Source organism: Myotis brandtii, unplaced genomic scaffold (assembly GCF_000412655.1).
Source record: "Myotis brandtii unplaced genomic scaffold, ASM41265v1 scaffold244, whole genome shotgun sequence".
In the NCBI taxonomy this organism is placed as follows: domain Eukaryota; kingdom Metazoa; phylum Chordata; class Mammalia; order Chiroptera; family Vespertilionidae; genus Myotis; species Myotis brandtii.
This window is the reverse complement of record NW_005359225.1, coordinates 4,972,374-4,998,362: the sequence shown is the minus strand read 5'-3', so window position 1 is coordinate 4,998,362 and position 25,989 is coordinate 4,972,374. Positions and strand designations below refer to the sequence as shown.

General features: G+C 43.9%; 2 protein-coding genes across 6 annotated transcripts in view; one reads left to right on the top strand and one right to left on the bottom strand.

The window, feature by feature from the left end:
- Positions 1–1,779: 1,779 nt before the first annotated feature.
- LOC102259006 (short transient receptor potential channel 2) lies at positions 1,780–22,537 on the bottom strand. Its single transcript, XM_005867131.2, has 10 exons — positions 22,048–22,537; positions 17,635–17,791; positions 13,587–13,728; positions 12,633–12,788; positions 11,398–11,576; positions 7,175–7,260; positions 6,792–6,964; positions 4,116–4,188; positions 3,167–3,294; positions 1,780–2,398 (listed from the first exon to the last, which is right to left on the bottom strand). The coding sequence occupies exons 2-10, from the start codon at positions 17,677–17,679 to the stop codon at positions 2,163–2,165; spliced, it is 1,218 nt and encodes a 405-aa protein (XP_005867193.1). The 5' UTR covers positions 17,680–17,791; positions 22,048–22,537; the 3' UTR covers positions 1,780–2,162.
- A 367-nt stretch (positions 22,538–22,904) lies between these two features.
- The window catches only part of RNF121 (ring finger protein 121), a 74,252-nt gene continuing 71,167 nt past the window's right edge, over positions 22,905–25,989 (top strand). For 4 of the 5 annotated variants that reach the window (XR_001362290.1, XM_014540456.1, XM_005867128.2 and 1 more), the window contains exon 1: positions 22,905–22,988. Coding sequence is in view for 4 of the 5 variants with exons in the window: in XM_014540456.1 (XP_014395942.1) it covers positions 22,926–22,988 (63 nt within the window). In the remaining variant the exon portion in view is untranslated. The remainder of the gene's footprint in view (positions 22,989–25,989) is intronic. The other variant, XM_005867129.2, reaches the window with a different exon arrangement.

Below are 25,989 nucleotides of genomic sequence, written 5' to 3'. Positions count from 1 at the left end.
GGGTGGGAGATGAGCCTGAGTGCCACCCAGACACTCTCCTCCCGCTCCCGAACCCAACCAGAGGCGTTCTGCTTCCATGAAGCCCCTGGAACACCCTGGCTCATAGACATTTGCTATTTCTGAGCTCCAGCTTTCATTCTTTCAGTTAGTATTAGTTGAGCACATAGTAGTGCCATAGGTGCTAAGGGTACAGCCATGACAAGCACGGTCCCTGTCTTCCAGGACCTTATGTTCTAGGGTGGGAATAGGGGGTGAGACGGACACTAATTATAGCAACATTTTAAAAGAGATCTCTTTCTGCCCTAACTGGTTTGGCTCAGTGGATAGAGCATTGGCCTGCGGACTGAAGGGTCCCAGGTTCGATTCCGGTCAATGGCATATACCTTGGTTGTGGGCACATCCCCAGTAGGGGGTGTGCAGGAGGCAGCTGATTGAGGTTTCTCTCTCTTTGATGTTTCTAATTTTCTATCCCTCTTCCTTCCACTCTGTAAAAAAATCAATAAAATATAGAAAAAAAATAAATAAATAAAAAAGATCTCTTTGTTTATTTATTTAGTTAATCCTCACCCTAGGATATTTTCCTATTGACTTTTAGAGAGAATGGAAGGGAGGGGGAGAGACAAACATTGATTGGTTGCCTTCTGCATGTGCCTGGACCAAGGCTAGGGATTGAGCCTGCAACTGAGGTATGTGCCCTTTGTCCGGAATTGAACTCGGGACCCTTCAGTCCGGGGGCCAACGCTCTCTCCACTGAGCCAAACTGGCTAGGGCTATAGCAACATTTTTTTTTAAATATATTTTTGTTGATTTCAGAGAGGAAGGAAGAGGGAGAGGGAGCTAGAAATATCAATGATGAGAGAGAATCATTGATCGGCTGCCTCCTGCATGCCCCCCACTGGGGATCGAGCCCGCAACCCGGGCATGTGCCCTTGACTGGAATTGAACCTGGGACCCTTCAGTTCACAAGCCGACGCTCTATCCACCGAGCCAAACTAGCTCGGGCTATAGCAACAGTATTTAATCGTGGCAAGTGCTATGAAGAAGCCGCACGAGATGTTATGACCTATTCTGGGAGTTGGGGAGAGATTCTTTGAAAAGCATTCAAGCTAAGCTCTGAAGGATCCCTGGGAATCACCCAGGTGAAAGGGAAGATGTGAAGAATGAGTATACAGCTCTGTAGTTCCCGTTGGTCCAGGCAAGTCTCGCTCCATGGTTGGAACTCCCTTATAGGAGTTGACTCAGGTGGCTGGAGCACACAGTGCAGGAAGCTGACAACTCCTGTTCTGTCTGCTCCCCTGTGTCCAGCTGCCTCTTTCCTGTTCATTCAAAACCCCGCCCCAGGCCCTCCCTCGGCCAGAACCAGCTGCTGCCCCTCAGCCTTGTAACTTGGAGACCAGAACTGATGTTAGTGCCACACCATGAAATCTTCTGGGAAAGGAGTGAGAGGACATAGTTGCTCAAAAAAGGTGGGAATAGAATTTAAAGTCATAGCTGGAGGGGACCTTAGAGACCCTCTGGTCCAACTGCCTCATTTTACAGGTGGGGACAAGGGTTTGCCCAAGGTCCCACAGCCAAGCCCAGAACCCTTCCTTAGTCATTAACCCATCTGAATCCTATGATAGCTCTGTGAGCAGGACAGGAGTTTTATCTCTGTTATGGGGGCTAGTTCTGGGCCCAAGGTAAAGAACTTGCTTAAAGTCACACAATTACTTGATTATATCTAGAAAGAGAACCCACAAAACATACAGAGTTAAGTTCATGGGATCCTGGAGGTTGGTCTCATGCTCAAAAATCACCTTCCCAGTACACCACAGGATCTTATTTATTAGGCAGTAATTCTTTTCACAGGGCCTCAGTTTTCCTTTCCGGAAAATGTGCACAAGGATGCACACCACTCACTAGGGGAGACATCTGGACTGTGTCCCAAAGCCCAGAAGTTCCAAAGGGGAAAAGGATGACTCCATCCTTGGGAAAATAAGGTGTCATGGTGACGGAAGCCTTGACAACTGGAGCGGGGCAGGCTGGGCTCAGAGGTGCCATTAGGCAGAGTCCTGAGGGAATGAGTGGAGGGGAGCAGAGCGAGCGCTTGGTCCCATCAGCCCTTCTTAGTTGTCACTCCCCAGTTTCAGTCACAGAGGACAAGGAGGCCAAAACCTCATGGCTCATGCCTGAGGGGCCTCCCCACACATGCTGGCATGTTCTTCTACTTCTCCTGCTGAGAACTGCAGCTGGCAGATAGGGCACTGGATCCAGGACATGGGTGATGAGCTCTCTGAGGAGGACACCCACAGCACAGATGGCGATGAAGGTGGTGATGAGGAGGGAGAGGCTAGGTGAGGTGGGGAGGTCTCTCCACAAGTGGCAGCGTGCTGGGGAAGAATCTCAACGCTGAAGGAGCCTAAGTGGGAGGGAGAGAGGTAAGCAAAATTGGGGCTGCTCCTAGCACACCCCACACAGCCTGTCAAAATGCAGCTGTTTTTGTAGGAATTGAATATTTTACTTAGAGACACTATCCGATCATGAATCCACTCAACATTCATCAAGTGTCTACTATGTGCCTGACGTTGTGCTAGGAGCCCAGGCATTTAAACCCAGGCCCGTCCTTATGGACTGCAGTTAGAGGTAAAGCTAAGCTATGAACACAAGTAGCTACATACAAAGAAGGTGAGAGGTGCTAAGCCCAAGGGAATGGGAGAATGCTGCAGCAGCTCAGTTGTAAGAGATTATCTGAGAAGATTAGAGAAGCCTTGGCAAATAAGTAACATTTGGACTCAGAGAGTAAGTAGAATTTGGACACAGAGGAAAAAGGTATGAAGGATATTCTATGCCCTCTTTGATAATTTTTTTTTGGCTTTATTTTTAAAGACATCTTCAAGTATTCTATTGGCTCCTAATGAGCAGAAACAATTAGAATGAGAAAAAAAATCTGATCGTGTTTTATATGGTTTTGTTCCATGTTTCTCCTCGAGGACATGGCCCCTGTCCCTTCTGTAGCTTGGCCAACACAATGTGAGCAGGTGCCCAATACAGACTTGTATGTAACTGCACAGCAGACAGAGGCTAGGAGTCCAAGTTCAAATGTGTCCTGGCAGCATTCCCAGATCCATCCCGCCCTCAGGGGATGCCTCGCAGTCCCTCAGCAACCGCCTGTGCCCAAGCAGCTTACCTGCACAAATGGGGCACTCTCCACTCTCCTGGACACTGCTAGTTTGGGCCTGCAGTCGCTGGGGTTCTCTCCGCCCTGCCTTTGCTCTCCCCCTCCTGTTTGGTTGAGAGTTTGAGTTGGATAAAGGCCTGTGAGGAAGAATAGTTAAAGACCAGCTATTAGCAAAAGGCCATAAGGGCTGAAGGAACCTTACCTTAAATTGGGGTGAAAAAAGGGTAGACTAGTTGGTGTGGAGCCAGAAGCCCTGAGTTGGAGTTCTGGCTTTCCCACTGGATGAATCAGACTTTAGGAAAGTCATTTAACCTTTGAAAATCTGAGAATAGAGCTTCTATTACTGCCTTTAGGTTTATTATTTTTATGCATATCCCATAAAATTCATTCTTTAAAGTATACCATTTGATGGTCTTAGGATATTCACAAAGATGTGTAACCACAACTATAGAAGTTCACATTTTTATCACTCCCAAAAGGAACTCTGAACCCATTAGTAGCCACTCCCCACTTTTATATCCCCACAGACTGTATATGTATGTGTGTGTATGTGTGTATATATATATATATATATATCCAGTACATCTTCTCTGGAGAAAAATCTATTCAGATCCTTTGCCTATTTAAAAAAAAATTTTAATTAGGTTCTTTTATTGTTGAGTTGTAAGGGTTCTGTATATATTCTAGATACAAGTTCTTTCTCGAATGTATGATTTGGACATATTTTCTCACATATTCTATGGGTTATCTTTTTATTTTTTTTGAGTGTCTACTGAAGCAGAAAAAGATTTAAATTTTAATGAAGTCAAACAAGTACAATGTACTCAGCTTCAAATTCTGGTTCACTACAGGGCTACCTCCTTGCCCAGCTCTAAGCCTGACAACATGTGGACAAGGACACGTGAAGGGCAGAAAGGTTTGGGGAGGTGATATGGGTCTTTCAGGTTGGCCTACTTACCTGCGGGCTTGCACTTTCTGTCTCTTCGTCTTGCCCACATCACTCTCTGAGTTTTGCTCCTCTGGTCTGGGCTCTGTGTGAGAAATGCTCATTTGGTCTAGCTCTTTAACAAAAGGGCCTTCAGCCCTGGCCAGCACAGCTCAGTAGTTAGAACATCGGCCTGCACACCAGATGGTCTCAGGTTCAATTCCTGGTCAAGGGATCTAGAGCAGGTACCTGGATTGCAGGTCTGATGTGTGGGAGGCAACCAATCCATGTGTCTCTGTCACATCAACGTTTGTTTCTCTCTCTCTCTCTCTTTCTCTCTCTCTCTCTCTCTCTCTCTCTCTCTCTCTCCCCCTCCCCCTCCCTTCTCCTCCATTCTCTCTAGAATCAATGGGGGAAAAAAATCCTCACTCCTCCAGTGAGGATAAAAAAATAAAGAAAAAAACAAAACCAAAAGGGCCTTCACATATGATGTTCCTTCTTTAAAAAATATTCTTTCCATTCTCTTTTCCTGGCTAATTCTCACTCTTTAAGTCTTAGAGGAAATGCGAATTCCTGTGAGGAAGTCTCCCTGGGTTCTCTAATCTGAATCTGGTCATCCTATCCTGCGTTGGCTTTGAAGCACTTATCACCGTTTTAAGCTTTGGGTTTCCTGTGTGACATGGACACGTGTCTCTCCATTAGGGTAGGAGCACTGCTGTTTTATTTACTGTGATACCCCTGGCACCTAGCACAGAGCCTTGCGCAGAGATGTTCAATAAATGTGTCAAGTGAGTAATAACAAAACCCAGCAACAGCCATCTGTCTGGTGAGTCAGCACTTATGAACGACTGTGTATAGCGTTTAATATGTTTCAAAGTGCTTTCATGGCTCCAGTGCCCAGCCTGTAGGGTACCTAAAGAAGTTTCGTTTCCTTCCATTCTCCATCTCTTAAAATAATAAAACACATCCTTCTTAATGTGGCAGGCAGCTTCTGAAGTGACTGCCATTGATCCCTGCCTCCTCGTATTCATGCCTCCCCTAGAGTGTGGGCAGGACCTGGTAACTCGTTTGTAATGAACAGAATTTGGCAAAAGCGATGGGATGTCACTTCTGTGATTAGGTTACAAGACTGGCTTCTTAATTACTAGCACTCTCTTTCTTGCCCTCTACCTTGTTCCCTCTGGAGAAGCAAGCGGCCAGACTGTGAGATGCTCTGTGGAGGCCCTCGTGGCAGAGGACCTGAGGGGAGCCTCAGCCCAACAGCCATGAGGGAATGTAGTGAGCGAGGGAGCAGATCCTTGCAGGTGAGCCTTGTGACACACCCAGAGCCAGGGACCGGTTAAGCCACGCCTGGAATCCTAACCACAAGACACTGTGAGATAATAAATATTGTGTTAAGCCACTAAATTTTGGGGGTAATTTGTTATGCAACAACAGATAACCAATGTACCCTATTTCTGCAATGAAATGATATACTGATTATTTCACTAATTTGTTCAGTTCCTTGGAATGATAAACCATTTCCTTAAAAAATTTTTCCCCCCAGTGAAGCAATGAGTGAACCCGAGGTTTTCAATGAGAACTCTACTTGTTTTCTCTCTCTCGCTATCTAGAATAGAAAGAGCTCTGGGGTTCACATTCCAGTTTTGCCGCTGATTAGCTGTGTGATTCAGAATACTCTACCTCTCTGAATCTCAGCTTCTTTTGTAAAGTGAGTACAACAGTATCTATTTCGTAAGTTTGTGGTGAACATCAGATGGATAAAGTTACTCTAAAATATTTAGTGCTTTCTTCCTCTGTGACAAAAGCACACTATTCCCCGACTCTATTTCTCCAATAAGCTCCACAAACCATCACCCTGACTTAATTGTCCTTCTGAGATGATCACAGAACATTAACACTGCAAGAGGCCTAAATACTATTTGGTTTAATTCCTTCACTTTGAATATGAGGGAACTGAGGCCCAAAAGATAAGGATTCCTGATTCCTAGGCTAGTGCTCCTTCTTTCTTTCTTTTTCTTAAAATATGTTTTATTGATTTGAGAGAGAGAGAGAGAGAGAGAGAGAGGAAGGGAGAGGGAAAGAGAGAGAGGGAAAGAGAGAAGGAAACATTGATAGGCTGCCCCCTGCATGCTTCCTACTGGAGAATGAGCCAACAACCCAGGCATATGCCCTGACAGGGAATCAAACCAGTGACCTTTTGGTGCATGGGACGATGCTCAACCAATTTATATATATAAAAGCCCAAGCGACCGTCTGACCTTTCGACCAGGAGCTGTGACACACACTGACCAACAAGCTCAACATACAGGCATGGAAACATGGAACAAACTGATGAATCTCAGAGGGAAGGGGGGAGGGGGGAGGGCGGGAAGAGATAAACCAAAGTTCTTAACATGCATACTAAAGGCTCGGTGCACAGATTTGTGCACTGGTGGGGTCCCTCAGCCTGGCCTGTGGGGATCAGGCCGAAACTGGCAGTCCGACATCCCCCGAGGGGTCCCAGATTGTGAGAGGGTGCAGGCCAGGTCAACGGACCTCTAGTTTACTATATTTTGCTTTTCTTCTGGTAATAAGACACTGACAATTGTCTTTTCTCTCACATGAAGTCCCATTGGTGAGCCATCCCTGAAGAGCAGTGGTGGATTCAAGGAGAAAGGGATGGTGCTAGGGAGAACAAGGAGCCAAAGGCAGGTCCTGAGGCCTTACCTGCACTGTCTGGATGACTGGGACCTGGTCCTGAAGGGCTGTTTTTTGGGCTTGCCACACTGGCTGGAGATGCCCTGCGGGCAGCTGAAAGCACCATGCGGGCTGAACGCCCCAAAGTCCCCGGCTGCAGCTGCTCTAGGATATTCCTAAGGTCTGAAATTTCCTTAGTGCTCCTGCAGGGAAACAGAGTACTTGGTTTCACTCAGAACAGTGGCATCTAACCAAGAAAGCCAGTTTGATATATAGATATAGGCCTGGAGTACGTGATTAATAGGGGGAACCCAGGTGGGGCTTGCGTGCTTGTGAGCAACCTGGTAGTTTTTCTTTCCCAGGAGAGAGAACTGAAAAGTGGCTGGGAGACCTCCGTTCTGGCAGCTACATACGTTTGGGGATCTGGGAAGAATGTCCTCCGGATAGAAGGATTAGCCATCCAGGGGCTGGGACTAGACTCCGAAGCATTAGAAGAGTCCTGAAAAGAAAATGGAGAAATATGAAATACATACATTCACCACCAGGGGACGCTGCTACCTAGCGCCAAGTATACTCCCAAACCTGAGGACTTCAGCTTAGTGAGTGAATGTATCTGCTGTAACTTGTACAGGGCACCTTTGCTTGTGTGTGCACACACTCTTCCAGCCCTGAGATGTGAGATGCGGTGATTTTGTATAGTTTTTACCCCAATGCTAAGGGTTTTGTCATGATCCTAAAGGACCCAGATAAAAGAATACGAGCTGTTGGGAAAAAAAAGGGCTATGGGATCAATATCATGTGCAAACTTTTGAAAGTATATATATACACACACACACACACACACACACACACACACAAATGTGTGTATATATGTGTGTGTGTATATATATATATATAAATTTGTATCTATATAAAATTGATTCATGTAGGTACAAAACTCAAATCACTCATCTCTATACACATCTATGCGAGAGAAATTATACACACATATTTCTTTAATTTTAAAGTAGTTCTGTTTTGAACTATTTGGGGACATTTTTATCACTTTTCTAAATACTGTTTAATAATATTTTTTAATACCCATTATGATTTGTTTTGTGAACATTTACTTGAAGCTAAAAAAAAACTACCAATTTTTTATAAAAAAAATTTTTTTTCTATAAAAAGAGATGTGTATATATATATGGGTAATAGATACATGACACCTCTCTTTCTAGCATTAGCCACTATATCTATATCTATCACAGGCATTTTATAAACCTCTCTCCTTCAAACTCCAGGAATGTCTATGTGTAATAATCACACAGTAGATCATTTCTACATAGATTTTATTTATGTGGAATGCTACAATTTCTTAATTCTTTGCCAAAATGCAATTTATCTGTGTTGATTCATCTGTGGCTATTTCCTTTTTTATTTTTCCAAATTTCCTTGAATTTAAAAAATTAAACATTTTTTCCTTTAATTTTCAGCCCTGATTCTTTTAAAAAAAAATATATACTTTTATTGAAAATTTTTAGAGAGAAAGGAAGGGAGAGGGAGAAATAGAAACATTGATGAGAAACATCATCAAATGGCTGCCTCCGGCATGCCCCCTACTGGCGATCGAGACCAGGCGTGTGCCCTGACAGGGAATAGAACTGGAAACCTCTTAGTACATGGGATGATGCTCAATCCACTGATCAACACCAGCTGGGCTTCAGCTCTGATTCTTCCATTACAGATTCTTTTAAAGGTAAATGTCTTTCTTGTAAAGCATGACCTTAGTCTCATTATGCAAGTTTGAGAAATAGTATTTTTATTCACGTTCATTGTTTAATATTTTCTAGTTGGAAATTAATTTGCAACCTCATCTTGGACCTTGCATTAATTTTGAAATACTTTGTTTACTTTACCAGGATTTTTCTTTTTTCCTTACCATGTCTCATAAATTTTAGAGTGAATACTATACAGAGTAACTAGCTGGATGTGTAGGGATGGTTATTTAACTTTAACTCTACATGCGATCAATCATTAGGAAATGAGCTCTACAGCACAGGCTACGTGGAGCCAGGTGGCCTGGGTTCAAATCCACTCCAAGATTTATTTAGCAGTGTGACCTGGGACATCCCACTAAACTTCTCTGGCTTCTGTTTTCCTTACTGGAAAATTGGTGATTATAATAGACCCTATTCCACAGGATTAAAAGCCCTTTTGCTTTCACTGTACCTTACCATTGGAATGATACTTTTTTTTTTTTTAAAAAGCCTATGGCACTTTAGAGGTCACAAATGTAAAACTGAGTGCCCTCAATTTGTTACCATGTATCAATCCTCTCTTGTAGAAATGTTTCAGGATCTCCTTTCCCTGTGGTCTCACTGAGGTACCTGAAACATGTTTCATTCTGCCACTGACTTTCAATGCCTTTCTGACATTATGGCCCTGGAGTTGCTGACTCCTTTCCTCCTTGATCCCACCTTGGTTCTAAAGGTGCAGAGTAATTTACTAGACAGGCGCTTTAACCAGCTAAGCCACAGAGCCAGCGCAGGTGCAGCGTCATTTAGATGGCCAAAATGGAAAAGACTCTATGAAGTCTTTATTTATCCTGTAATTAGGGAGATTGTCTATCCTGGTTTGCCTGGGAAGTCATGCCTATTATGTCTGTTGCCTCAGTATAATAATAATTATTATTTAAAAAATATTTTTATTGATTTCAGAGAGGAAGAGAGAGGGAGAGATTAAAAAACATCAATAATGCGAGAAAATCATTGGCCGGCTGCCTCCTGCACCCCCCACACTGGGGATTGAGCTCACAATCCGGGCATGTGCCCAGACCAGGAATTGAACCGTGACCTCCCGGTTCAAAGATTGATGCTCAACCACTGAGCCAGGCCAGCTGGGCTCAGTATAATTATTAATAGCACTCTTTTTTGGTCTCAGTTTGGATGACAACTTTTATGATGACCCTATCTACAACTCCCCTCTGAAAGGTCATTTACATAATGAACATGTACTCTCAAAGCCTACTTTGTTCCAGCTGCCAGGAATGCATTATGAAACAAGACAAACAGGTTCCTAATCCCACAGAGCTTCCACTTGATTGAATAGCTTTAGCTCCATTCACGTCAGCTCCCAGCACTGAGATATGGGGACCTGGCGAGCACACTGAACTGCTTCCACTGGCCTTTTGCATTTTTTATCCCTTTCCTCAATGGAAGAGTAAATCTCAGACCGAGCTTTCCTTGTCTCAGCTCTGTGGGTCTCTCCCGTGGCTGTACAAGAGCATCTACTCCTCCTCCGTCTGCTCTAACTCCCTTTTCTCTTCCCAATGTCCAGTCTCTTCTTTTTCTCAGTAACCTCAATAGGAGTGACACTTGTGAGGTTCACTCCTGGGAACTGAAGTTCTTTTGGTTATGTCCAATGTTTGAAGTGTTTAAAAATCTACGGTGTGCATAGAAGTACTGTGGTGTAAATGATAGGAGGATCTGATTTCTGGTCTTTACTCTATTTTGATGTGCTGTGTGAATTTGAATATGTAAGTTTCCCTATCTGAGATGTAAAATGAGGTGGTTAGGACTTGATGATCTCTAAGTATTTTTCCATTTATGTAAGTTTCCCTATCTGAGATGTAAAATGAGGTGGATAGGACTTGATCTCTAAGTATTTTTCCATCTCTAGAGTTTTATGATTCTAGCTTTGTGTGATTATATCTTCATATTTGTTTGTGAGTGAATTACAGTAGAGGGTACTGGCTTGAAAGATAAATGGAGACATCATTGATAAGAAAGGAGGAGTCAGCCCTGGCCGGTGTTGCTTAGTGGTTGGAGCGTCTGCCTGGGCAGTGAGGGGTTGCGGGTTTGATTCCTGGCCAAGTGCCTAGGTTGCAGGTTCGATCTCAACCCTGGTCAGGGCATGTGTTGGAGACAACCAATTGATTGTCTCTCTCACATCGATGTTTCTCTCTCCCTCTTTCTCTCCCTTCCTCCCTCCCTTCTACTCTCTCTGAAAAGCAATGGGAAAAATATCTGTGGGTAAGGATTAACAAAAACAACAACAAAAAAGGAAGAGTCAGAATAGGCTTAGGAAGAAAAAGAAAAATTAGAAAACTTGCTGAGAAAAGGGGAGATAAATTGAATAGATACTAATAGAGAGCCAGCAACCTATACATCTTCTATTAGGCGGCATACATGTTTATTGTACAGGGAGAGAAAGCAGGAGAACACATGAAATTGCAAAGCACATATGTATCTAAGAATAGGTAGGTGGGTTAGGGAACGACAATGACAGAGGGACTGTAGTGAGTCCTGGTTGTTTCGGGTGCTAGAAGGAAAAGTCTGATGAAAGCTGGAGTCCACAAGAACCCAGAAATAAAGTATAAGATTAAGTTTGAATTCCAAAAGAATTTATTAATGGCTAAATAACAAATGGCCCACCAGCTCTGTGTACACTATACTGAAGGCTCACTCACTTGAATCTTTCACATGTAAAAGGGAAGGTGTGCACTCCTACCTTTAAGAAAGTGTAGCGAGCCCATTTATGTTTGTATTTGAATGTATGTGTGTATAGGTGTGTGTATAACTCAATCAAGCACCAGCTTCCTAACCAGAAATGGAAAGGATGGGAGAATATTAAGTCCTTGCTCCACCGCTGCACATACCTGGCTCAGCCCAGAGCTCACAGGGGCTGAGGGATCCACCACAGGGTCATCTAAGGAGTCCAGAGAGGAGCACACACGCAGGAAGGCCAGGCCAAAGGACTGATGACGTGTGAAGGGTTGGGAGCAAGTCAGGCGAAGTCGATCCCATGATTCACCTGAGGCTGGAGCCAGGAAGTCATCTCCAGGAAAAGAAAATGAGGGGGAGAGGAAACGAATGAATGGGAGGGAGAAAGGTCAATACCGAGGAGCGGAAAGAAAGGACAGGGACTATATAAACTCCAACAAAAGGAATAATGAAGGTCATCGGTAACTGACCCCTCAGGCCTTGGTGCTCAGGGTTTGGCAGTGCCAAGCTGGCCAGTCAGGGTCCCCTCAGACACCATCACTCCTCCCCATCACAGGTCCACACCATTCCCAGCATGGCTACATCCTCATTCTGCACTTCTCCAGGGACCTAATCAATGTCTCATTTTAACAGGAAGTATCTGTAGTGTTGAGGTCTGGGGTGACCACTTGCTCATTGGATTAGATGATCTACATCTACCCTTCCTGGACCATGAGACCTCAGCCTCCCGCAAGCACTCCATGCCCTACGCACGCACTCACAGTGTCACACACCAGTACTACAAACCCTTCTCACCTTCAATTCCCAGCACTATCTATTAAGACCTCATCTCCTCCACCTTGTATGCCCCTCCCTTATCATTCTTCCTTCACATTACAAACACCTCCAATTTAAACACAGACAAATCCTAAGTCCCCAGAGGCCAGGAGTTCAGATCTTATGTGGTGCCCAGTGAACGCAGAGCTCTGCATAGAACAGAACTCAGGAAACACTTCAGGCTGCATAACTATAACTATCATATAGTCTCCTATCACTTATGTAAACATTCATCCTACATTCACACTTACATTTATACAAACAAAAGCACACTAGTCACAAATGTGTGTTCTACATCAGGCTTCACGGAATCATGTTGAGTGTAAATATAAATCATAGCTCATAAATACCCCAAGGGATCATGTTTTCTCATCATGGAGAACTCACTGACAAACATACCCATGGTTGTTCACTCATTCACTAATCCCTGTCCCCCCAACAGATATAAGTAACCCCTGCAGAGGTTCCCTCCCACAATATATGCCTACCAGCTCTTACCGCCCTCTACTGTACTGCAGCCTTTTCGCATAATCTGTCTCTCTCCCTGAGTGTCTCCCACTTCTGCCCTCCTTACCATCTTTAAACATGCGGACCCCTGAGCGGTTTTTCCCCTGCTTTGAATCAGCTAGGGACATTAGCATGGTTGCAGGGAGCAGGGTGACAAAAGGTCTGTCCAGGGACCAGGAGGATCGGCCCACATCAATTTGCAGGAAAGCACAGCCGCAGTTACCTGGGGACAAAAGGTTGAGAGAAGGATAAGGGTTATAGCATGAAGGCTCCCCTGACTGTTCACAAGGGAATCAGGTGGGAAGAGGACATTTCTCCATTCCATAGCTAACTGGAAGCCCAGAAAGGCCAAGCAACACAATGTAACTGAAGTGAAACGAAACCTCAGCCCCACTGAATGACATTGTGAAGGTAGGTTCACCATGTTCCTCTCAGCCAGAAAGAAGCCTTCCCCTGACTGAAGACACCCGCTGTTTCCCTGTCCTCTGGCTCTGGCAGGCAGTGCCAAACTCTTGTCTCTCTTAAATCCTTGCTAGGGAGCCTGCCATCTCTCTGTCCCGACAGAGCTGAGATCAATGGTCTTTGTCAGCTCTCTATTCCAGAGAATGCTAAGGCCAACCTTTTCAACCCATAAACTCCTATGAAACCTTCCTGAATTAACCAGCACAGTTCATCCCCAGCATACTCTTGACATTGATATTTAGAAGCGTATAAATTCTATTTGTTGCACTTAATTATGTCAATATCCTATGGTTTCACCCAGACCACTCAGATTAAAGCAGGGGAGGTATGTTGCTTAATCCAAGGAGTGCCATTCACATTCAATTCTATGTGAATGAAATCCTTAGAGTTCTTGCCAACACCACATACCTGCCCCAAAAGCAAGGGCCACATCTCCCCTTCACACCAGTTAAGGCTGATCAGCCAGCCCGAACTGAGACATTTTGGTGGAGCATTTGGAGGGGAATGTTACTCCTATGTTCTCCCGCAGAGGCTCCTAGGCCCCAGAGCACACACTCACCCACATCGATGTAGCCAATGGGCACTGCCCTTTCCAGCTGCAGTTCTACTTTCAGTTGCCCACTCTTGTCCTGAGGGCAACTGAGCCAAGGTCCCCTCTGTCTGTCTGGGTTCAGCAAGTTCTCCACAGGATACTTGGGATCCTAAGTCAGAGAGAGGAGAGTATCAGGAACCTTCCTGAGCCCAAGGGAACAAAGGGTGCCCATGCATAAGGGATTCCTAGACTCCCAAACCTTTCCAGGCATCCCGACATGACAGGAAAGGCACGAGACAGGAGTCCATAGGAACGTAGCATCACCTACCACGGGATTTACAGACACTGTTTACCTCTCTGTCATTTACCAGACCACCTCATGTAATCCTCAGAACAACTTTAGGTGGTTACTATTATTGCTTCATAGGTAACAGATCAATAAACTAAAGCTTGGGTTCAGAAATTTACCCATGGCCAAAGGCCGAATAACCAATCCGAGTCAGAACTCCCAGGTTTCTGAATCCAGAGCTGTTAACCACCACACTATACTATTTTTTCTTTTTTCTAATCTTCACAGAGGACGAGAGAGAGGGATGGAGAGGGAGGGGAGGGGGGGGGGGGAGAGAGAGAGAGAGAGAGAGAGAGAGAGAGAGAGAGAGAAATATTGATTGGTTGCCTTTTGCACCTGCTCCAATCAGGGACTGAACCTGACAGTGAATCGAACTGCCAACCCTTTGGTGCACAGGATGTAGGCTCAACCAACTGAGCCATTCCGACTGGGCTTCATTTATTTTTATTTTTTAAGTATTCACCTGAGGATATGTTCATTTATTTTAGAGAGAGGAAGTGAGAGAGAGAAAAAACCAACATCAATGTGAGAGTGAAAGCCAATATCAAAAGGCTGCATGCTTTATATGAGTTCAACTATTTAACATTCTGGAAAAGGCAAAATTATGGAGAGAGTAAAAAGATCAGTGCTTGATAAGGGTTAGGGGAGATAGAGGGATAAAATAAGAGCACAGAGAGTTTTTAGGGCAGTAAACTACTCTGTATGATACAGTAGGTCCTTGGGTTAAGTTGGAGATCCGTTCCTACGGTGTGACGTAACACCATTTTCACTGTAAGTCGGAACCCACCTACATAAGCACCTACGTCACTCACATGGAGCACATACACAGCAGTAATGAAGTGAAACAGTAAAAAAAATTTGAAAGAAAGATAACAATTCCTGACCTTTACTTGTGGTAAATAAATAATAAAAAACATAAAGCACATATATACATACGTCAAAATGACGGAACTTTTTTTTTATAAATACTGTAAATGGGAGATGGCGACGTAACCATGCCTGTACTCTGATGATGGGAACGTTATACATTTGGCAAAACCCATAGAATGCACAACATCAATAGTGAACTCTAAGGTAAACGTTGGACTTTGGGTGATAATGATGTAGGTTTATCAGCTGGAACAAACGCACCACTCTGGTGGAGGAATGTTGGTAATGCTGGAGGCAATGCATATTTGGGTGCAGGGTGCATATGAGAAATCTCTTTACTTTCCATTCAATTTTGCTGTGAACCTACAGCAGCTCTAAAAAGTATTTTTGTTGTTGTTGTCAATCCTCTTCACTCCAAGGATATTTTTTCCATTGACTTTTTAGAGAGAGTGGAAAGGAGGAAGAGGAAGAGAGAGGGAGGGAGAAAGAGAAAAACAGCAATGTGAGAGAGACACATTGATTGATTGCCTCCCATATGTGCCCCCACCAGGCTGGGGATCGAACCTGCAACCCAGGTACGTGCCCTTGACTGGAAATTGAACCCACCACCCTTTGGTCCGGGGGCTGACACTCTAACTACTGAACAAAACCGGCTAGAGGGAAAGGCAAAGATTTGTATCTAAGTTTACAACTGATGGTTAGAAATAAAGTGATTCATTCAAAGGCTGCAATAGCAATACTGAGATAGACATTTCAGTTCTAACCCAAAGCCAGATATTTTTTGGTGTGTAGGCCTTGAGCAAACTACTTACTCTCTTTGGATCTAAATTTCTTCATCATAAGTAAAGTAGAAAGACTAGATTCATGGTCATCAATCTTGTTTTTTGTTTTAGCAATAAAACCCTTCCTTTTAACTGAAGTCTTATACCAAAGTGTGTGTGTGTGTTTTCAACAAATAAAAAGCACACCTCTGGTTAAAGTACAGTTTGGGGGCCTAGAGATATACTTGTCCCTTCTCCCTTCAACTTCTAGAAGTGGGTCCCCACAGAGTACAGTTGGAAACCACAATATTAGAAGATAGCTAGCCCGGTGGGCATGGCTTAGAGGTTGAGCACTGACCTATGAACCAGGAGGTCACAATTTGATTCCCAATTGGGGCACATGCACATGCCCGGGTTGCGGGCTCAATCCCCAGTGTGGGGCGTGCAGGAGGCAGCCGATCAATGATTCTCTGTCATCATTGATGTTTCTTTCTCTTTCCCTCTCCCTTCCTCTCTGAAATACTATATAATAAAAGAGTAATATGTAAATTAACCATCACTCTGCAACAAAGATGGCGACGCCCACAGCTAATAAGGTGGAGATATGTAAATTTAGGGTCACCCCGTGACAGGGCATGTACCTTGGTTGCGGGCACATCCCCATTAGGGGGTGTGCAGGAGGCAGCTGATTGACGTTTCTCTCTCATCGATGTTTCTAACTCTCTATCCCTCTCCCTTCCTCTCTGTAAAAAATCAATAATATATACCTAAAAAAAAAAGAAGATAGGTAATGCTCTCTTGTGGAGTCCTAGCCGGCTTGGCTCAGTGGATAGAGCGTCAGCCTGCGAACTCAAGGGCCCCAGGTTTGATTCTGGTCAAGGGCATATGCCGGGGTTGCGGGCTCCATCCCCAGTAGGGGGCGTGCAAGAGGCAGCCAATCAGTGATTCTCTCTCTAACATGTTATAAGGCTGACAATGTGAAAACTATTTAGGCAGACCATATAAGGTAAGCAGGATAAAGGTAACTTTCATTCTATTTCACTTAGAATAGGAGTTGATACAGTACAGTGGGGCCTTCGACTAACGAGTTTTTCGAGATACGAGCTGTCTCTTGGCCGATTTTTTGCTTTGAGTTGCGAGCTAAAATTCCGGTTACGAGCCAGCTTCAGATACCCCACCGCTAGTTGGCGCAGTGAACGTCACAGTGAACGCCACATCAGCCCAGCATCACGTGTCATTGTAATGGTGAAAATTGATTTGACATATGAGTAATTTGAGTTATGAGCTCCGTCACGGAACGAATTAAACTCGTAAGTCAAGGCCCCACTGTAGTTCCTAAAGACACTCTAAGGGTCTTTCTGAAATGTGTAGAGATGCCTATGACTGTCAGGACCAGGAAGTATTATGTCATTAGGGTCGAGAGGCCCTGGAAGCTAAATACTCCACCATGCAGATGATACTGCTGTAAAATGCAGGCTTATCTGACCCAAAATGTCAACAGCACCCCTTGAGAAAGACTAGGATAACAGAAGGGGAAGAGCAGGGAGGATGGGTAAATGGATAGGGAAATGACAGTAGAGGGAAGGGAGGGAAGTCCTTAATCAACACAGTGGATTGGTGCTGGGTCCTGGCATCTAGCTGTAATCAGGATAATCGGGATTTCCTGAAAGTGGACTTTTAGGGAGAAGGCCGAGATCACCTTTGCTGATGGCGCTGATATCCTCACAGGTCAGGGATGACCTTGAATGTCCTGGTCTGCTCTCAATGCCAGAGTGACTAAACTTCCCTTCTGGGAACCCTGGTACAGGGTTCCTATAGCTTGCCAGTTCCCTCCAGACTAAGAGTGGAATCTGAGGTGGTTTCTTTCTTTACCTTGAATTCCTGGGAACACTTCTTTTATGTGTCCGGCATTGCTCTGGGAACAACCTGAGGGCGAAAGCTATGTTCCCCCACTTCCACTCTGGACTCCCACAGAAGGGACAATGTGTCTCCTATTAGATTGTGTGTTTCCTGAAAGTGGAGCCAAGTCCTCTATTTTTTTCCCCCCACTCTGTTCAGTCACCAAGTAAAAAACCATGCCTGCTAATTAATATACCTGAGAGGAAAATGATACCACGTGGCTAATCTTCACAGGAGCCATGGTAGGCCCCGCAGCTGTCAAAAATGCTTTCTCCTGAGATTTCTTCTGTCACCACTTTGGCACTGTCTACATATTGGTCCTGTCAGCTTCCAGAAGAGAAAGAATACTACTCCTGAAGAAGAGAACAAAGGAAAAATAAACTAGCCATGGCTGTTTCTCTGGTAACAGTAGTTATTTGCAGCAGTCAGACTGTACAGATTACCATGACTACCATGATGGGGGGCAGGGACCAGATCTGCACCAACTGATGAGATGCCAACAAACGGAAACAATTGGACTGCAACCACAGGGCAACAGAGCAAGTACAAAAGATATATTGATATGTTAACGTTGGATTTTTATGTAGGTGAGCTCCCAATGGCATGGATTGTGCCTTAAATCATTCATCTTTATATCCCTAGAGTCTGGCACATAGTAAAGATGTACAACAAATGTTCAACTAAATATATGATGCAATTGTCTTTTAGTTGTTGTTTTCTTCCCATAAAATGCATCTTCCTAATTTAGCTTTGCATTAAGTCACTTAGAAATCTTCAATGGCTTGCTAATGTATGTGAATCCCTTGCTACATGGTAGGTACTTAATAAATATTAGTTCAGCTTGGCCCCTCAACATCTACAATGTAGATCTCTACATTTCCTGCTTCATCTCCTATTCCTTTCATCTGAGGATTTTCTTTATTTAATCTTAAAAGTTCATATGGATATTTGTACTCTTGTCTTTTGCTAAAATTTTTATGGAAAATGTTTAATGTATGCAAAAACATACATATTAGTATAATGTTCTCTCATGCATCCATCACCTAGGTGCAACAATTCCTTGGCCAGAGGTGTTTTAAAGTTGTCTGAGTGTCTATAGGTGGATCGCTCTCCAAATATTTATCCCCTGCCCTTTTAACTCATGTTTGTTGCCCAGCTGGCCCCTGAATATAGGTCCACGACCCGCTATACTCCTGGCCACAGTGGTCTTCTTGCCTCCTTTCCACCAAATATTTTTCTCACCTCCAAGATTTTGCTCATGCTATAACCTCTGCTTGAAATGCTCTTTCCCTTTCCCACTTGTCAAATGGAATGTATCTCTGATGCTCAAATGTCACCTCCATGCTGCCCAACCAGCTCTAGGTGACAACTCCATCCTCTCAATTCTGCATTACAATTATCTGAATATATGTCTTATGTCCCTTGACCAATTGTAAGCTCTTGGAGGACAGGGTTCACGTCTGATCCACTTCTATATCCTCAATGTAAGAGGAAGAAACTTACAGTTCCAGATTAGCAAATATCTGTTAAATTAATGACCATAAAAATGGAGCTCCAAAGGGCCAGTAGTCATGTAATGCTCAGAGTGGGGTAGTAACCAACTCTTAGCGAAGGGCATCTAAAGGTCAAGCATTCCTCACAGGTCACATTCAATATGGTGCCAAGAGAAGAATGCAGGATGAGTCCTGAGTTAGCTTTCTAGGCCTCCAGATTAATTAGAGCTGATTATTCCCATAATAGGGACTCACTGTACATTCAACAAATTTTCCTATTCTATGCTAGATATTGGAAATATAAAAATAAGTAAGATATGATTTCTGTTTTGGAGAAAATTCCAAGTATACATTTATGATTTGATGTGAAAATGCAATCATTTCTCATTACCAACATACTGATGTCTGACCTAGCCAGCCCCAAAACTAACTACACTGTAGGCTTAGAGACCCTGAAGCTGTCAATGTTGGATATTTCATTTAGTTAATATTTTAGGGGCTTTCTGGTAGATACCAGGTTATGTACTAGGTGCTGCATACACAGAGGTGAATAAGGCAAATACAGTCTTTTTCATGAAGATCACTGTCTATCTAATTGCCTGTAGTTATCCAAGCATTAAGTACTTTCTAGCCTCCTTGCCCCAGCATTTGTGCTGTTGCTCTTGTTTTGTTTTGGTCAATGGCTTGTTTACTCTGTCTCCCCATTAATTAGTGAGCTCTTTGAGGATATGGATTTTTGGCATGTTCATCATCTCCCACACCTCAGAGAGGTGCTGAAACACAAATAACCACTGAAAAGAATAATTAATAAGTCAATATAATTCAAATCAGAATTTCAGCAGAAGTTTCTGGCAAACATGACAAACTCATTAATCAATAAAGGGCCACAAGTTGATAAGACAATTCTAGAAAGAAAGATTAAAGGAGTTGAACCCCACTTCTTAATTAATACGTATTATCTATAGAAACAAGCATGTAGATACCAGAAACAGACTCATATACATAAGTGGGAATTTGCAACCTGTTCAGTTGATTGTAAGAGAGCAGAATCATGATTCTGTCTGATAAAAGATGAACTAATAAATGGTCTCTAGAAAACTGGTTCACCATGTGAAGAAAAATAAAAGATCGCTATCTTGTAACATATTTGAAAAATTATACTCAAATGGATCAAAGATAGAAACATTAAAAATACTTTAAGGTAACACAAACAAGGCTGAAATACAAATGACTGACTAAAAGAAGATATTTGCAATACATAAACTTGGATAGTATTAGAATATATATTTTTAAGCACTACAAATCAGTAAGAAAAGGGCAAGCAGTTCAATAGAAAACTGGAGAAAAGATATAAACATACAATTCACTTAAGATGAAATCTGAATGACCAAAAACCCATATTAACAAATCTTGGTTTCCCTAGTAATAAAGAAATTGCAAATATCTGTCCTCTAAGACTGAAAAAAAAAAATTAAATGTTTACAATATAAAGGATTGGCAATATTGTGGGGAAATAGGCCCTCATAAACACCTCCAGCACATCTTAATTCTGATAAGCTACATTTCCAGTATTTAACTTATTTGAACAGTGCAGCTCTAGAGGGACTCACATGTGCACAAAAAGACACATACAATGTTTCTAATAGCAAAAATCATAAAACTCTAGTGAATAAGTGAAATGTTATATATCATGCAATTGAATACTATTTGACAGTTAAAAGGAATACTTAGATGTAAATATACAGAAACATGGACAGACCTCAAAAAATTAGAGTGAAAGAATTACAAATGATACACAGAAAATAGCACTTACGTTCATTAAAAAAGTTAAACAATACAATACTTATAGTCTGTACATACACTTTTTAAAAAAATGGACTGAGAGAATACACAGCTAATTATACTAGTTGCTTTTGGGGAGGGTGAAAGAGTAATGGGTCTGAGAGTAGAAGACAGATAAGTTCAACTTTTATCTGTATTATTTTATCTTTTATTTTTTAAAAAATATATTTTATGATTTTTTACAGAGAAGAAGGGAGAGGGATAGAGAGTTAGAAACATCGATGAGAGAGAAACATCGATCAGCTGCCTCCTGCACACCCCCTACTGGGGATGTGCCCGCAACCAAGGTACATGCCCTTGACCGGAATCGAACCTGGGACCCTTCAGTTCATAGGCCCATGCTCTATCCACTGAGCCAAAGCCGTCAGGGCTTATTTTATCTTTTTAAAAAGTATATTTTTATTGATTTCAGGGAGGAAGGGAGAGGGAAAGAGAGATAGAAACATCAATAATGAGAGAATCATTGATCAGCTGCCTCCTGCACGCCCCACACTGGGGATCAAGCCCACAACCCTGGCATGTGCCCTTAATAGGAATGGAACCTGGGACCCCTCGACCCAGGTCGAGGCTCTATCCACTGAGCCAAACCGGCCAGGGCTAAAATATATTTTTATTCATTTCAGAGAGGAAGGGAGAGGGAGAGAGAGATAAAAACATCAATGATGAAAGAAAATCATAGATAGGCTGCCTCCTGCACGCCCAACTGGGGATCAAGCCCATCAACGGGCATATGCCCTGAACAGAATCCAACAGTGACCTCCTGATTCATAGGTCAATGCTAACTCACTGAACTACACTGGCTGGGCTTGTTTTATCTTTTTCAAACAGGAGGAAGCAAATAGATCATAATGTCAATAGTCAATGTGGGGTAAAGGTATAGATATAATATTCTCTGTATTAAGTTTCACATAGTAAAAATAATTCCCATTTTCAGAAAAAAAATTCCCATTTTAAGTAAATAAGATGGCTGTAGTAGATGGTCAAAATATTATCCTGTAACTTCCTGACAGCCCCCAAATACTGGCATTCTAGTCTTGTGAGCCCACAGGTCATCCTAGCTCTATTCATGGGATAGGTGCAGCCGGGATGCCCAGGGGGCGTGAGCAGGAGCTGCAGGCTTGTGAGGTGTCGGGTCCGGGTGGACAAATAACAGGTTTTTGGAAATGCATTACAATACTAAGCTATAAGTTGGGGTGCAGCACAGTGAATATGATGTATAAGATGGGGGGAAAGGTAAGTGCTGGAGACGCAGGATGTGGCGTAGGAAAGAGTACCTAGAAGTGTGACGTGGATCCGAAGACTTGAGACCCGAAGAAGCAGTTTGGGGGCCGTGCAGGTACTGCAAGGCTCTTCAATTTCTACAGCCTAAGCCGCTCGGCTACTTCCACGGCTCCTCGGAACGCGCTGTCCTGACGACCCCTCCTCCCTTTCGGCCACTACCCTTCCATCATCAACCCCCAACACCCTTCACCGGGGCAATGAACCTTAAAGAGCCACCGCAGCCTGAGATCGTGGACCACAAACACATTCTCCCGCCAATTCGGCCCTTTGACCTCCGCCTTCTGACCCAAAGAGCTACTCTTCCGCCTCCCGAAGTCCGGGAATTCGTTCTGGAGCCTCAAAAAGCCGTTCTTTCTGAAAAATGACTCCCTCGGAGGCAAGAAGTCATGTGCCGTGAACAATAAGATGTGTTACAATATATTTTCATTCACTACAAATCTCTGGTCCAGAGCCGAATTGAAACTTCCGGGTCAGGTTCAATGCATTCTGGGAAATGTAGTTCTTAGCCTCCACGCCGCACTCTTTGGAGCCTAGAGTGAGGGAGCGTCGCGAAAGTTGACGGTTTATGGACCCTTCTTTTTCCTTCTCCAAAGGGGGGAATTGTTGAAATATTTGCCCTGAAAATAATACAAGCTCAGGTACTCATTTTCCAAGAACGCTCCCCCGCCGAGGCTTGGAAATGCGAGGGAACCGTTCCTCCTTGACCTTTAAGTGAGTATCAGGTAGATGGTCTCTTAGTCCCTGTCAGGTCGCGGCCCGTCTCGATGCCCCGCCCCCTCTGCAGGAGCCTACGCCTCTGATTGGCTAGGAGCCCTTGAGCGGCGGAAGCAGCTGGCTCGCGGGCGGACTTGGGAGGGGGAGACCTGTGAAGATGGCGGCAGTGGTAGAGCTAGAGGTTGGACGAGGTGCTGCCGGGGAACGGGAGCTGGATGAGGTAAGAGTTGAGAGTCCAGGAGAGACTCAGCCTAAAACTGAAAGGAGGAGAGTGGTGGTATCGGGAATAATTCATTTCCTAGGATAGACGGGACCCGGAGAGGGAAGGAACTCACTGGGAGGCGGATGCGCGGAGAGGGAAATCAGAGGTACCCTGAATCGGGGACGCTAAGGCGGTCTTGGGGGGATTAGACCTCATGGGTAGAGATGGAGGACAGGGAGAGAAGCCAGATGGATAGGGGTGTAATATTCGAGATGATTAGCTGGGGGCCGGCCCTAGGTTAGAACTGAAGGGTGGAGGCGGTAGCTTGAGTCGGAGGGGCGTGGATTTCTGCAGGGGAAGGTTGGCTTCACCTGTGGAAAAGACTGACCAGGTTTCAGGTGGGGGTTGGGGATACGGTCCGGGGAAGGGTGCTAATCTCCTAATAGTATAGCTTTGAGTTATTTAACGTAAGAGCTATTTAATTTATCCTTACAGTCCAGGAGTTTGTACATAATGTAGGCTCAGGAAAGTTTGGGTCAACTAATGAACGAATGGATGAATGAATAATTGCCTACCAGAAGTTATCCATTCACTCATTTAACAAACATTAAGCATCACCTTTGTGCCTAGTCCTGGGCTAAGTGACAGGGCCACAAGGGATCCTCCCACGGCGGAGCCCACAGCCTCGTGGTGGGAGACACCCAAGGAGACGAGTCACTGCGTCAGATACACCGTGATTGTGGCACTGAGAAGAGGGGACCGATTCAGTTTGGGCTGAGCCTTAAGGGATAAATGATCTCTATCTCCACCTCCTAGAGCAGTGGTTCTCAACCTTCTGGCCCTTTAAATACAGTTCCTCATGTTGTGACCCAACCATAAAATTATTCTCCTTGCTACTTCCTAACTATAATGTTGCTACTGTTATGGATCGTAATGTAAATATCTGATATGCAGGATGGTCTTAGGCGACCCCCAAAGGGGTCGCGACCCACAGGTTGAGAACCGCTGCCCTAGAGACTTGTGAGTTCTATTGAGGGCGAGCGCTGTGAGGGTCTCTTTTACGTAGCTAATAGACACTTAACACCTGTTGTCTTCAATGACCAGCGGCCCTTGAGGGAATCACGAGGAGGAAGGAGATACTGAGTTTGAAGGGAATGAAGGGACAGTGCTAAGAAGCAGAGAGAGAAGGTGAGAAAGGAAAGGGAGGAGGTTCTGAGGCCCGAGATGCATTCGTAGCTAGGAGTGCATGTTGTCTTGCCCCTGACAGCATGTGAACAGCACTGAGGAATCGGAGGGAGGGAACTGATGGTCGGGAATGGAACCAGTGGGATGTCTGGGGGATCAGGATCTCCGAGGCCCTGGCCACGTTTTGGGTGGTGGGGCTGGTGGGGAGGATTGAGGATGAGGCCCAGAGGAAGGGAGTAGAAGTGGACTTGAGAAGCAGACTGTTGCTTGGGGGCGAGGTGACTTGAAGGTTTTGGCTTCTCTGATTGGGGATCACTAAGGTTGGGGGGTGGAGGCTGGAAAAACGGACAGGTGGTCAGAACAGGAGTTGGTTTTTAAAGCAGGTTTTAGTACCATACTTCCCAATCGCTAGAGACCAAAGGTGCTTGGATACCACTTGGTTGGTGAGGTGGTTGTGGAATGACCTCCAAGGCCTGTTCCAGCCTTAAGTTTCTGTGATTACAGTTGGCTGCAGTTCACAGATGTATTTGAAAGTGCTTTGAAAAAGGTAAATACTGTATTGAAGTTATTACATACGGTTTGTTAGTCGTGGGCTCTCCTTTGAGGGAGCCTGATTTCAGTTACACATATCAGGGTTTTGATGCGAGACATTTTTTTTATCTTTGCTTCTTAACTTTTCTTCCCTATTTGTTTTTAGAACTTAAGAGCTTCTAGTGGCATAATATACTTCCAGAGTGTCATGTCCAGAGGTCAATTTTATGTGTAACCACAGGCATTCATCTCACAAACTTCTGTTACCTGTTACTAAGAAAGAATATAATTTGTTGTCTGGAAATTCTGTAGGTACTGATTCTGTCCTTTTCTTTGTGTTTTTAAGAAAGTAACTCTGAGGAGCAGGAACAGTCAGTCTTCCCTTCAAGCTCCAAACAAAGTCCCTCCAAAACAGGGGTCTCGTCTGGGGGAACCTTAGTTTGTGTGTGAATTTCTACTAATGTCTCCCCCGTTAGTTCTTAACAGCCTTAACTAGTGAAAGAAGGTGAAACCCATCCTTCAATTAGTAATTATGGGGATCTGTTAAGCCAGTGGTTCTCAACCTTGGCTGCACATTAGAATCACCTGGGAATCTTTAAAATCCTGATTTCTGGGCCTCATCCTCCAGAAATTGTTTCTTTATTACTAATGTTGTGGCCTCACCCCATAACAAAGAAACAATTTCCGGAGGATGAGGCCCGGAAATCAGGATTTTAAAAAGATTCCCAGGTGATTCTAATGTGCAGCCAAGATTGAGAACCACTGTGTTATGCACTGGGAAGTCACAGATGAGTAAGCCAGGATCTTTATCAATTTACAGTGTAGTGAAGAGACATGCAAATAGCTCCTTACAATACAAGATAATTGCTACAATGGAAGTGTGTAACAAATTTACCAGGTAGTGGGGCACAAGAGACAAGCACTCGAGTGAGCTACGGGGAATCTTTATGATAGAGATATGTTTACAGAAAAGCAATGATTTGCATGTGGCATCAGAGTTGCCTTCCTTTAGCACTTTCTGCTTGTTAGGGACTATTAAAGAGTAATGGATAGCCTAGCAAAAATTCCGTTGGTACTCTGTCACTCCTTTGGAAAGATTGCACATGCTGTGGTTCGTTCTTTAGAATGTAGTACCCATGTTTTTTCAGTATCAGGTGCCCTTAGTATGATAAATAGTCTGGAACAGCAGTCATCAGTTCATTTACAATCCTTTCCTCTTCTTTTTTTCATTATTACTTTCTCTAATAGTTGAGGTAATCTGGGCTTTGCTAACTGCTTCTCCTGTTTTAGAGAGGTGGATAGA